Source organism: Solanum pennellii, chromosome 10, assembly GCF_001406875.1.
Source record: "Solanum pennellii chromosome 10, SPENNV200".
In the NCBI taxonomy this organism is placed as follows: domain Eukaryota; kingdom Viridiplantae; phylum Streptophyta; class Magnoliopsida; order Solanales; family Solanaceae; genus Solanum; species Solanum pennellii.
Window position 1 is genome coordinate 1,339,645 of NC_028646.1, and position 13,480 is coordinate 1,353,124.

The following is a 13,480-nucleotide window of genomic DNA, read 5'->3' on the forward strand; positions in this document are numbered from 1 at the left end:
TTGTTTGATACTCAATAGTTATATAGTAAGACTTGTTATAGATCTCTATGTGCTTAGGGCTGAAACTAAGAATTCGAAGATCAAATCAGAGACTATTAGACGTCTCACAGAGTGACTTTCAACGAGGATCAGAAAATTTTTTTGCTTAGTCTGCCTTTACTAAAGAAAAAAGAGTACACTTGTACTCCCAAATGTTTATGACTAAATTAAGATGTTGAATAACAAAGTATCTTAATTATTTAATATTCTGATTTGAAATATCTCAAATCTCAATATATAAATATGTATTCATATTTAGACGTCTTAATCTTCATGTTAAAAAAGATAGGACTACAAACTCAAAGCGACATGACATAATTTTTGCTTATTTATTTTAAGGTTAATTATAAATATTTATTAATTTGAATAATAAGTTAACATATAGCGGGGATAGCTCAGTTGGGAGAGCGTTAGACTGAAGATCTGAAGGTCACGTGTTCGATCCACGTTCACCGCATTCTTTTTTCTTTTTTCATTTGCTGTAGCATTCATATTTTGTCTTATTTGACCATATAATAAACTTTTCTTTTTTCATATTTGTTTTATTTTTTCTTTTTTCGTAATTGTGAAAGTGTTTGAATCATGGAAACAATCAATAATGTCGGCTAAAGTAGAATGTACTCTCTTCGTTTCACAAAGAATGACCTGGTTTAACTTAACACGGAGTTTAAGAGTATAAAGAAAACTTTTATATCTTGTGGTCCTAAATTAAAGTTAGATTAAATGTACAAATTACCCTTTGATTTTGTGACCTTAAACATGCCATGTGGAAAGCTGATTTTAAAATGTTACAAAAAAAAAAGAGGTCATTCTTTTTGAAACAGACCAAAAAAAAAATCATTCTTTTTTAAAACGGAGGGAGTAAAACTTATCCGCCTTATTCACACCTCGCTACTCCACATAAGAAACCTACTACGTCCCATTAGCACAGGTGTCAGCATACTTAGTGTAATTCCAAAAGTGGAATATGGGAAAGGCAGAGTATATCCGGACCTTACTCCTACCTCGTGAAGGTGGAAAAGTTGTTTTCAAAAGACCCTCGACTCAAGTGCATCAAATCAAAATAGCTGTGAACGAAGATCCAGAAATATATTAGTAATAGTAAGCAAAATGCAATCATGTTTTGATACTCATTTGAGTTGTAAAATAAATCATTCTTCTGCAGCTGCAACTCATCTATCACAAGTTCTGCAGAACTCTATGCATGTATGTTCATGAACCTAACATAGTGTCAAAAAACAAACAGAATCACAAACAGGACTAGAACTATCTAAGGAGAGAGTGGATCCTTTCAATAGGAGCACACTACGTTCCCCGGTCTCCGCTAAGTCTGCTATGCTACGAACCCATGGTTGGGAAAATGAGTTTCTATCTATACATTTTTCACACAGAAAAGACGACGAAGAAGAAGTAGTAGTTATCTTTTGCTCTTTTTACCCCACCAATTTCTACGAGTTTTCTCTGCTTCTGAATAACCAAGCTTGTGTACCTTCGACTTTGTCTCCTTTAACCGAGCCTTGTAGTCTTTCTTCCATTCGTCAAACTTGTGTCTGAGTCTTCGAAAATCTTCTGCAGGACTACTAGACTGTAACTGCCCTGACTTTAACTGACTAATTGCCATGGCTTCATCATCGAAATTTTGTTTTCGTAGCTCAAACTCCCTGCTAAGGTAATTGACTACACATAAACCACCATTAATCTCTCTAATACCTCCAAAATCTACACCGTTGCTAGCATATTCTATAGGAGTGCTGCCCCCAGGAGTGCGAGTGCCCATAGTTGTTGTAGTGTCTTCAGATTCATAACCGCAAGGAGATGGGGAACCTTCAAGTTTTCCAGGGTGACTGGCAGAGTTGTCAACACCAAGGCTCTTCTTGGCTGAAACCAAACTTGCCTGCCAAAGCAAAGCATTTGATGTATAAGACGTTAGCAGATTTATCGTTCCTGAATATGGAATATCAAGAACATATGCATACACTTCACACCCGAAAGCAAATTAAAATAACATTAACGGCCCAAATATCAACTACTGAATAAGACACTCTGCTCAGATTTATTTGTTTGCTTCCCAGGCCCCAAGTGCTTCTTTCACTGGGCAAGGAGATATGTTTGTCTGTTCAATGCCGAAGAAGCATCATGACTAGATGCACGTTCGTTATATCATCATAGATTTCAAGTCATTGACAAAGCAGGATTATGGTTAGGAACTACAGAGAGCTTCATATGGCTGATTTTGCATCGGAATCTGATGGACCTAATACATCTCTCTATCGTAAACCCGAACCATTAGACTACAGCACTAGTAAGAAGACACAACAAAATAGAAAAACTCTCTCTTCTCTATGATCACACAGATTTGGAGATACTACTAACCTGCAATGATGCCATTTGTTTTTGCCACATCTCCTCCATCGACCTCATCCTGACCTCATAATCTGACCATCGGGACTCCAATTGATTTACTTGCTCCTTTAGGGCAGCATTTTCCTTTTCCTTCTCTTCAAGGGTTGCCTCAGCCACCAAAACCCGCCTTTCGAGGTCTTCGACAACAGAAGGTAAAATTTCTGCAGGCAAGTCCTGCTGAGATAAAAAGAAATAGGCTTACTACAGAGTCAATCTTACTCTCAAAAGTCAAAGTGAAGTATTAGATACGCTACTTTGTTGCCTCCAGAGTGTGCAGATTAGTTCCTAAAATTAGACTCCACGCGACAGCCACGGGCAGTTAGAACATATAAAAAGTGAGTGGATTATAAGGTAGAGAAAAGGGGTTTGGGGTCCACCATTTACTCTTCACAAACTGTCCTTTTTCCTTCTTTTTGGCTGCTAATTAATTGATTTTTCAGGGATGCACTATAGGATTAACAACTAAACCAAAAAAGAGCCTTCCTATGCATTGAAACAGACATTTTTCTCACTTTTTACCTTCTAATTTAAAGAATCAAACACACAACAATTTCAGGACTGAGTATTTAATCCTCTTGAGAAAGGATAAAACATTAAGAAACATTTTTTTATTTTTCATATAGGAAAAGTATCAGAACACCTAAAATGGGATTTGCTAAAAGGGGGGAAAAGATACCTAAAACTGGCTTCACGCAACAGGCCACCAAATTCTTAAAGATATTAATCCTGAAGCAGATACTAGAATTCTGAATGAAGAAAGAAGACAAGTTACAATAGAACTTATGGAAAAACTTTTAGTAGAAAGATAAACTATTTCATGCTAGGGACCATCTAGATAAACAGAAGTTGACACAAGAGAGCTTGCACATAAAGATATTGATGATCATCTACCGAACAGATTACCTTCACCTCCGTAGTCTTTTTGGCTGGTTTTGGTCTGTCTTGATTTAACTTTTTCGACTTCTGCAGTTGATTAAGTTGCCTCTGAGCCAACCAGCAACGAATAGCTGCAAGAAAAGAAAATTTAGGCAAACAAATCCATATTTGAAATTCGTAACCTTAGATGCCAAAAGAAAAAAACTTTACCTGATTGTATCTGCAGAACAGCCACCAGCTGCTCATCATTTTCTTTATTAGCGTCTTTCTGTTTAGACTCCAGAAAATCCTTATACTGCATTCGAGCAATTTCACCACGAACAACTACAATAAAATATTTTGACATCATATCACCAAGTACTACCTCGAATTAAAAATTCTAGAAAATTCCATGACATCAACTTATTCCCACTAAAAAGAAAGGAAGGAAGAAAGAAAGAAATGAGAGAAAGGAGTTTGGATATGGAATCACTGGTTTCTCAAGAACTTGGAAGTTATCGACTAAATAATTTTGAAAAAGCAGTTATTATTATTTTTTTGAACTGAAAAAGAGAAATAGTTTGAAATAAACAGAACTAATGTACAAATAAAACTGGCGAGAGAAAATTCTGTTCATTAATAACTTCTTTGAAGGTTGAACAACATTCTTTCTAAAAATTAACTGCTGTAAAACGTTCAGCCTTACATGATTGAAGTACGATCACTACTCCTTTGAGCTCATGGAAGTCACGACGAGCATGAGGACCACTGTAGCACTTTTGCACCTCAAGAGTGCCTTGCAGAACTTGTTTCCTCACATCCTCCAGCACAGCAATCTACAAGTCGCCATGATAGAAGTTCAGAAAATTGATAGACTAAGAAATTTATTCTTTAGTAACATGCACAACCATTGCCTCATTGGAAGTCCAAATTTAGCACTTATCATAGAAAAATGGGATAATGCACAAGTACCCCCTCAACCTATGCCCGAAATGTTAGAGACACACTTATTCTATACTAAGGTCCTATTACCCGCCTGAACTTATTTTATAAGTCTACCCCTTTTTGGCCTATGTGGCACTATCTTGTGGGCCCAACGCTGGTTGACTTTTTTTTTCAAGCTAGTGCCACGTAGGCTGAAAAGGGGTAGAAAATTACTTATAAAATAAGTTCAGGGGTAGTTGAAGGGGTACTTGTGCATTTTCCCTAGAAAAATTATTAGCACATCTTTTGTCATTTCTCATTGTTCTAATATCATGGGACTATTTGCAGAAATATATATGAGGTCATATGTGCTTCTTAAATCTGAAATTCTCGTCGTGATGTAGCTAATTAATTTTTGAGAGACATTACAATTTTTATTTGCTTAATTCTGTAATAGCTATGATTAAATAAGTTACAAGTTGCATCTGCATCAATGATTTATGGCAATCAAAATATTTTTTTATAAAGAAAGAAAACATAGGTATACTTGAGAAACTAAGAAAAAAAAAACATACCTGTCCTGCCCGGAAATATAACTTTGTATACCCAACTTGGTACATCTCAGGAAGGATGTCAAATTGCCGCAGAATGGTAACAGACATGCTTAAGGGATCTTTGCGTTCGTGGTCTTCTGGAAGGAGGACACCATACCTAAATAACCACATTTGTATAAATCACAACGCATCCAAAAGGGAAACTTAGCAGTACAGCGAGGAGCACACATTTCACCTTATACAGAATTCTTGATGTGTCATTCTAGTAGGATACCCAGATCTACAGATCCGAACAACCTCAAGAAGACTGTAGTTTCTGAGCTGCTCAAAGACGAGATCATTGCTGTACATGCCAGGAACCTGCTTATTGTTCGGTTTTATGCAACAAATGAAGTGTGGCACAGTACTTTCCAACTGCTGCATCAATTTGAACAACACATCCTGCAAGATTTGATAAAGACAATATTGACTATTTTTTCAGCATTATAACACAGAGTTATTTTCTCAAATATTTAACATAAAATGCTTATAAGAAATTAAGAAAATGGCATAACTACCTTAAATTTAGTAGCAACTGTTTGCTTCTGAAAGTCTGATATCTCGATATGACTTGAACTTGCTGTTTTCTTGGACTGATTAGCAAAAGAGGAGGCAAACAACTTGAGCAAGTCTTCACTGCTCGATGAGAGTAGCTGAATAGTGTCGGGATGCACTGGATCTCTATTCTTATTCAAGAAACCACTTGTGTCATAGATAACCTAAACAAGATGAAAAAACTTTTACAATGATAAAACAGAAATGTTTAAAGCTAGCAACAATACCAGAGATATTTGAAAGAAGCTTATTGATCTTCATTTCCTGAAACATCAATTGTTGCCCTATTGCAAATTTTAATCCATCAGATCCCAAACCTTAATTTACTCACACGAGTCTCAGTTGAAGCAAGGAAATTATCTTTCATGACTACATATATATCATAGGGCACAAGTTCTCAAGACTGACGCCAAAAAGGACACATTTCTGAAAGAAACTGACCTCTCCAGCATAATGGCGAATACCAAATTCTTCCCTATCTCCTCTATAGCAAGAGTTAGCTTTCAGGTGCTGCTTAAGCTTATTGGCGAAGGCCAAGTCAGTCGCTTTATCAAAATTTGATTCTTCATCCAATAAAGATATTATCCCAATGGGTTTCTGCAGAAGGCATCATTAGAATCCAAAGATCAGGAGATGATTTATCATTAGAACGTCTACTGAATATGTTAGCATTTTCACAACTTCACTGCCAAGAAGTAGTTTTAACTTCTACAATATGAGAATATAGCGTGTGTAAATGATGACCATCAAAATTATGATTATCAGAATGAACAAGTGTCTCTTCTTTTCTAATAAGGGAACAAGTGTCTCTTCTTATCCAAATCAACAATTGAATATGAGAAAGAGTAAGAACAATACAAGAGAAAACAAAACAAGATAATGACTGTGCTGTGCTGAAGTGTTAGAAGAGTAATCTGAAGCAAAGAAATTTAGCAGACAATGAACATTATTGAATGCAAAATGAGTGGAAGAAAAGAACCAAAAGTCAGACATACCTTCTCAAAAAGATCCAAGCAGTCTTGGTTGTCTTGAAAATCTACCTTTGTCCAATCAATTCCGTCCAATTCATATTCCTGAATTACAATACATCAGTTTTGGGGTCACTATCTGACATAAGCTGTAGTAAGTATCTACAGGAGTCGGAATAAGGCTCAGATATGCCACAAATCAGAGAGAAAAGTGTCTGACAATGATCCTTATTTCGTCTGCACAACATAACAACATTTGCAGACAGCACCCGAGGTCCTAAAATATGTGCTCACTCCAGTTTTCACGAAAAATTTCACTCTTTCTTTTACAAGGTAAAAACTCCACTTATATTATAATCAGCTGATGCAAAGTCAGCAAAAAGCCTAGTTCTTTGTTTTCCTATTTATGTAAAAAGAAGTGAGTAACTGAAAGGAATAAAGAAATAAGAACATTATCCCAAAAGAAAATGCATGAAGAAACAAGAAGTCAGTAACTACGAAGCATGCTGATGTGCTTACTTCTTGCTCAAGTTTGAAGAGATGTCGGTAACAATGCTGCTGGAGCCTCTCATTTGCATAGTTAATGCAAAATTGTTCAAAGTTATTTTTCTGCAAAGAAAAAAAGGCAAGTGGGATAACAGATATATTTTTATGTTTTACAATAGTAACAACATCTTGAAAATCAATTTACCTCAAATGATTCGAAACCATAAATATCTAAAATGTTTATTCTTCTACCAGTCTTCTCTTTACCCATTGCAAGAGATCTATTAATTTTATCCACTATCCAGTCAAACAGGTTTGCATAGATGAACTTGGCCATTGCATCTCTTGTTTCAATTGCCTGAATCAGAATTAAAACCATTCCGTTATGGTTCTTGAAAGAAAAGGTAGGAGTTCCGAAATCAAAACTGCAGAAATAACGTATTTGATGCAGAGCCCATACAACTGAGTAACGAACCTGTTGCATGGTTAAACTCTTGACAACCTTATCCTTGCCAGCTTGTACTTTCCTGGTTGATAAAGCTAGCATGAGGTCATTAGCACTACAGCCCATCAAACTAGCAGCATTTATAACGGCTGCAACACCAGAATAGTAAAATACCAAACATGTTAGCTTTAGTACCTCCAGTTAAGCACAATTATAAAAAACCTATAAAACTGTATCAGGGAACTAGCAGAATAAGGCATAATTCAAAATCCTTGCATGAAAGAGACACAAGAATCAAAATAGTCATAAATGGAAGAACACAAGGAAAAAGGGGAAAGAAAAGAATTATCTTGAGAAAGCAAAAAAATTTCCCATAAAGCCTAAAAAAAGGTTTTATGACGTTATAACCTGCTCATGGCCTAAAAGAGTGAAAAAACACCTTAAAATAGAACCTCAAAGGCTCAGAGAAAAGATGATTACAAAAGATTAAACTTGCAGTTGAAAATACAAGTCCAGGAAAAAGTAGCAAAACTGACAATGACAAAACAATACACTGTCTCTCCTACTCAAAGGAGAAAGAACATTATAGTGCAAAATTAGCAAAATTGCACTTCACATAAATAGCTCACCTTCACATTGCACAACTTCAACATTGTTTCCATTGCCAATTGCTTGGAATGTTATGTTTCCCAGCCATAGTACTGCAGCAACCATCTGAAAAGTATGTTCCTGGTCTCTTTCAGAAATCCCCGCAGTGTTTAGGGCTTTCTGAAAAGGGAGTACATCAAAGGAATTAATAACAACAAAATGATCCTACATTACTTTGAATTGAAAGCAATAGAATTAAAATCTAAATTAACCAATCTGATCCCTTGAGCTTACCACAAGCATATGAAACTTTTTTGCATCATCAACATTATGGATCACTAACGAATTACTCTGGTTGAGAAAGTTGTACTCCGAAGCACCTTTCAGCTTAAGTTTATCTGCCAAAAGAATCACACAAAAGTTCTGAATGTGAAGGTACAAAATCTTCCAAGGACTTCTTTGTTTAACACCCACCTCTCCTTTTAAAAAAGAGACACAAAAAAGAATTATTCAGAGCTGTAGAGTATTGAATCACACATCTAGCCAAGAAACAGTGGTCCCACTTCTAGAATAATCGAAAGCCAAAGAAGTTGAAATGACTAATATTATGTCTTCAGGTGGTCTTTTGAACCAAAAAGAAAAAAGCACACATATATGTACATAGAACTCAAAGAACTTCATTCAAAGACAGTGTTGCAGGTGTTTCCAGTCACTTGATATAATCTACTCTACTCCATCTAGTTTATGCTCAAATTCCAAATTTTCCAACTCAAACTTTCATGCACCAAGCAGATACCTATTGTATTCCACATTCAACAGCATCCAGTAAAAAAAATAACTACAGACTTGTGATTGCAAGTTGACGCATATTTACCATTACAATATCACAAATTCAAACAAAAGATCACCATCACCAACAAAAGTTCTTTAACTAATGTTTTCTGATAATGAAAAGCACTTGTTCAGAAAATTATAGCTCCTATGTTGCTTTTAGAATCATAGTAATATCCATTCTGAAAAAGGTATGAAGAGAAACATCTCACAGGTAGTACAACGCAACAGTAACAATAGAAGATGGTTCACGGCTTGAAAATGTTTATAAATTCAGAGAAATTACTGAAAAATCACATCCTACTGAGAAATTAAAATGTGGAGCCCATGACAGATGTAAAGCCCAAAACAAGTAAAATAAGTAACAAAAGAAGACTATAATGAAAAGTTCAATATCAGAATACAAACCTCTCAAAGAAGAAGGAGCCCCAGCACATAGTTGGTAAAAGATATGGTAAGACCTCTCTCCATGAGCCAGTTGAACCACTCTAGACTGCCAAATTAGACATGTCTCAGAAAGATTCAGCTCTGATGAACAGACACAATTATAGCAAGAAAATACAAGGAAGAATACACAAGAGAAAAATGCCCACCTTTTCAAGAAGAACTATCCATTATTTTAGCATCAACATATTTGACATGCACAAAGATTGGTAGAAGTCAGTAAAATGGGACCAAAATAACATTACAAAACAATTTCAACAAATTGATACCAAAAACAATATTAACAAGTAACAAGTGACAAGAATTTTTTTTTTGTAAGGAAATTCATCTCAATTAACATCCTTACATGCTTGTACATTAGCACCACAAATTCCTCCCTCTGCACTAAAATAAATTTCAATCAACCTTCCCTGCAACCCATCAGAGCATCTGTTAGTTCAAGTGCAAAAAAAGGCCATAACCAATCCAAAGAAGTTATTCCATTTACACCCCCACCCCCCAAAAAAAGATAGCAAACAAAAAAGAAACAGAGGAAGATGTAGAGACTGACAAATCGACTGGAGTTGTTATTCCTGAGGGTTTTAGCATTTCCAAAAGCCTCCAATATGCAACTTGACTGCAGCAGCTCACTTTCTACACGATTGTTGCCTCCACTAATCATAACCAAATATTCAATCACGAATTTTGCTGTTTCCGTCTTCCCAGATCCACTTTCCCCACTAAATGATATGAAGAGAAGTTAGTTGTTTGAAAATACAAGCATTAGGCTTACCACAAATTTGATCATTACAACCAAGACATGCAATTACTCAACCAGTGTAGAGGAACACTTTTACTATCATCAGATACTTCGCTTTACAAATTCTAACAATGAGACACTTCAACCAACCTTATGATGATGGATTGATTTATTTCATCTGCAAGGTGCAAGGAGAAGCAAGAAAATAAGGATCGACTAATGTCATCTAAAAGTTTCAGAGACCAGGAATGAACTTAGGAATTATAAAGACCTTCCATTATTTGACTGTAGGCAGTTTCAGCAATAGAATAAATGTGAGGACTATCCAAGAGTTTCTTCTTGTATGCTGTAACAAATTTGCTCCCATACAATTGGATCTCTTTGAAGGGGTTGACTGCTATTAGAACAGGCCCTGCCTTAGTCTGTAAGCATAGGGACAGAAAACATTAAAAGAAGGCATGATGTTCTACATCTGATGAGACAGTGAGCTGTCTTAAGAGTACACACATATATTCTATCTTGAGCATATCTATATTGGAGGTTGTGAAGAACCGATGGCTCATTAAGATAACAAAGTTGTCTGAGATCATCCACGCCCTGAAGAATATCTGGATTTGCAGGTAAAAGCTCTCCAACGGGCACTGCCACAACCTAAAGTTTGACAAAGTCTAAGTACGCATACATATTTTTTAATTCAATTATTTTAAACTTCATTGTTCCTCATAGTGAATAGCCAGAACAGGTGAACTTACACTGCCATCAGAGAGCAATACTGAGGCTTTGTCTCCAGAAGTTGATTGCACCTGTCCTCGTTCCCACTGTCTATTTTTCAGATGGCACCAAACACGAAGCTTCTGAAATACAGAGCTTTGAAGATGAGTGTGGACCACCATTAATATACTCGTTAATTACATTCAAAAAGATGTCTCAAAAGCTATACCACATCAGGTAAAATTCATGAAATCTTCCTGCCAAAAAAAAAAACCAACACACTTCGACAAACAATGGGAGTTCGATGTAGAACATGAACAATTTTTGTTTACCAACCCACCATTTAGTTAAAACTGTTAGTATTCCAAACATGCCCAAATACTTACAGGTAAACTGCAATAAGCTCAAGAAAGAAAAGAGCTGAAAGATATTCCAAACTATATTCACAAACTTGAGCAGCTGTACTGTGGATTGTCCAACCAAACAGAAAATTATCTCTCTTGTCCTCACATTTTGAGTTCTCCTAATCCCAAACGCCCTACCTAGTTAAGCTATATGAATTGTCTATATTAACTAGATAATTAGTCAACAAACGATAATAGCAACTTCCCAAGCCAAGAAGATCAATTCAAACTCTTAAGGATTTCTAGTAACTGAAGTCCCACATTCCAGAATTCAACATTCTATCAAACAAACAAAATTAGCATACTAAGCATATAAAACTGAACAATACACAACTTCTACAGTTCCTATTACCTTTTCAATAAAATAACTGATATTGTCGTCCTCATCCTCGCGAAACTTTGGGAGAGAATAAGGAAGCTTGTTATCAAGCTTGGCACCATCGTTTTCCCAAAATCTCTGTCTATATTCCTTTTGAGCTGATGAATTAACATAAGGTGACTCACTATTAGAATCCACCTCTTTACACATTTTGGCTCCAAACACATTAATTAGTTTCCCTTTAAACTCTTCTTCTCTTTTGCCATTTTCCAATTCGATGTCACGCTTTTCCGGGGTACCAGGCATCGATCTCTTCGGAGAAGGAGGCCTAGTTCTCGAAGCTAACTTTGGCCTAAATGGTAATGCTGGTGGGCAATCTTTAGGCTTCTCATTCTCGTCCCTTTGCTTAAGGGCTTCCAGCATTTCTTCCAGAGAACTAAGAGTTCTAGAAGTTTCCGAAACCGACGACATTTTCAAGTTCCAAATTAAGAGAGGAAAAAAGCTTCTCTTTTTTTTTTTAGAAATTTCTGTTATAAAATACAGTTTTCATTCAAATCTGAACATTGTTCAACCCCACAATCCCAATAACACTGATACAGATTCAGAATTCAACACATTGAAGGTTCTCAAACATGAACATCAAATAAATTCCAATCAAACTACGCAATAAACCTCGAAATAATATTCGATTTCTACTAAGAAAAAAATGAAACCCAAGAAAGGAAAATGGGATTTTTGAGCTAATACAGCTTATGTTTCTTCCCCAAATGGTAACAAATTCCTGGAAAACGAAGTTTCTGGAATCTTCCTCTTCTTCTTAAGCTAAAATCAAAAAACAAAGTAACCCACAATCTTCATCCAAATCTTCAACCCCACAATCCCAAAAACCCGATTTACAGATTCAGATTTCAACACATGTTCGAGATTTCTACGTGGGGTTCTCGAACATGAACGTCAAATTCCAATCCCAAACAAAAAAAAATGCAATAAACCTCAAATTCCTCCAAGAAAAACGAACCCCACCAAAGGAAAATGAGATTCTGAGCTAATAAACCTTGAATTTCTTCCCAAAATTGTGAAAAAACGAAACTTTCTGCAAACTTCTTCTTCTTATAAGCTAAAAAATCAAAAACAGAGTAAAACACCAACTTCTTTTGCAGATTTTTTTCACATATTACAAGGCTGACACATGTGATAAGATTACAAATTGTCGACAAAGAACAAACAATTTGGATTTGAAGAAAAAATGGAAGAAAAAAAATGGCGAAAAATGGATAAACAAGATGTGTTGGCCTGTTATGAGTTGGTTATTGTTTTTCACGACCATAAAAAAAAACATTACATAATAAAAATACTCACAAATAATACATGTGTAATAACACGATGTATCTGATTAAGCGTGAAGAAATACTTATGATATCATATTTACGAATGATAATGAGGTGGATCTAAAGTTATGCGAGACGGATATGGATACAAGGCAAGATGAACCGGGTTGAAAATAAAATAAATTATTGTGACGCGAAAGACGATAAAAATTTTACAAGTTACGGTCAATCAGCATTCGTTAATATTTTTTTTGTATATGAGCTATCGATTTTTCTATTTTCGCAAAATAATAAAGTTGGGTACATTCCACTCTCTTCGTCCCTTTTTACTTGTTCACTTTTTCTTTTATAGTTGTCTCTAATTACTTGTCCATTTTGACAAATCAAAAAAGGACAATTTTTTTACCTATAATATCCTCAATTAAATGACTAATTATTTTTAAAAATGTAAAACTTTTCGTCTACTTTATAATTAATAGGGTAAAATAGTAAATTCACTACGTTACTAATTATTTTCTTAATAAGTATGCCAATTCAAAAATAAACATTTAAAAAACACGAAGAAAATATTCTTATAGATTTCACTAAACATATTATTGTATTTTATTTACATTTTATTCATTGAATTTTTTAAACTAAAAAGTATCAAATATTTATTCTAATATAAGAAAAAGAAAAATGATAGTTTTCCTTTTTTGGTATGAAATTTACAAAGCAGAAAGGATAGAATACATCAAAATTTATTTAATTTTTTATGATTAAAAATTACAAAATAAGATAAAAATATGTAAAATAAATAAATTAAAACGAAAAAAATATTAATGATCTGGTGGACAGACAACGATGGT

At 35.0% G+C, this 13,480-nt stretch overlaps 1 protein-coding gene and 1 non-coding gene across 5 annotated transcripts; one reads left to right on the forward strand and one right to left on the reverse strand.

The window, feature by feature from the left end:
- The first annotated feature begins 423 nt into the window (after window positions 1-423).
- On the forward strand, window positions 424-496 carry TRNAF-GAA. Its single transcript has one exon. It is a non-coding gene; the product is annotated as a tRNA-Phe (tRNA).
- Window positions 497-1,109: 613 nt separating this feature from the next.
- On the reverse strand, window positions 1,110-12,628 carry LOC107002384 (myosin-2-like). Of its 4 annotated transcripts, none has more exons than XM_015200382.2 (24): window positions 11,338-12,627; window positions 10,623-10,724; window positions 10,378-10,521; window positions 10,142-10,292; window positions 10,021-10,048; window positions 9,682-9,850; window positions 9,478-9,541; window positions 9,281-9,294; window positions 9,096-9,180; window positions 8,151-8,254; window positions 7,898-8,036; window positions 7,299-7,417; window positions 7,029-7,181; window positions 6,857-6,946; window positions 6,365-6,442; window positions 5,811-5,966; window positions 5,333-5,533; window positions 5,011-5,216; window positions 4,797-4,932; window positions 4,004-4,133; window positions 3,529-3,642; window positions 3,346-3,449; window positions 2,413-2,616; window positions 1,110-1,933 (listed from the first exon to the last, which is right to left on the reverse strand). In XM_015200382.2, the coding sequence occupies exons 1-24, from the start codon at window positions 11,773-11,775 to the stop codon at window positions 1,457-1,459; spliced, it is 3,606 nt and encodes a 1,201-aa protein (XP_015055868.1). In that variant the 5' UTR covers window positions 11,776-12,627; the 3' UTR covers window positions 1,110-1,456. The 4 variants fall into 4 exon arrangements, with proteins under 4 accessions (XP_015055868.1, XP_015055866.1, XP_015055870.1 ...); XM_015200380.2 differs by having other exon boundaries at window positions 2,413-2,619; window positions 11,338-12,626; XM_015200384.2 differs by lacking the exon at window positions 1,110-1,933 and adding an exon at window positions 3,119-3,188 and having other exon boundaries at window positions 2,533-2,616; window positions 11,338-12,628.
- Window positions 12,629-13,480: the final 852 nt, after the last annotated feature.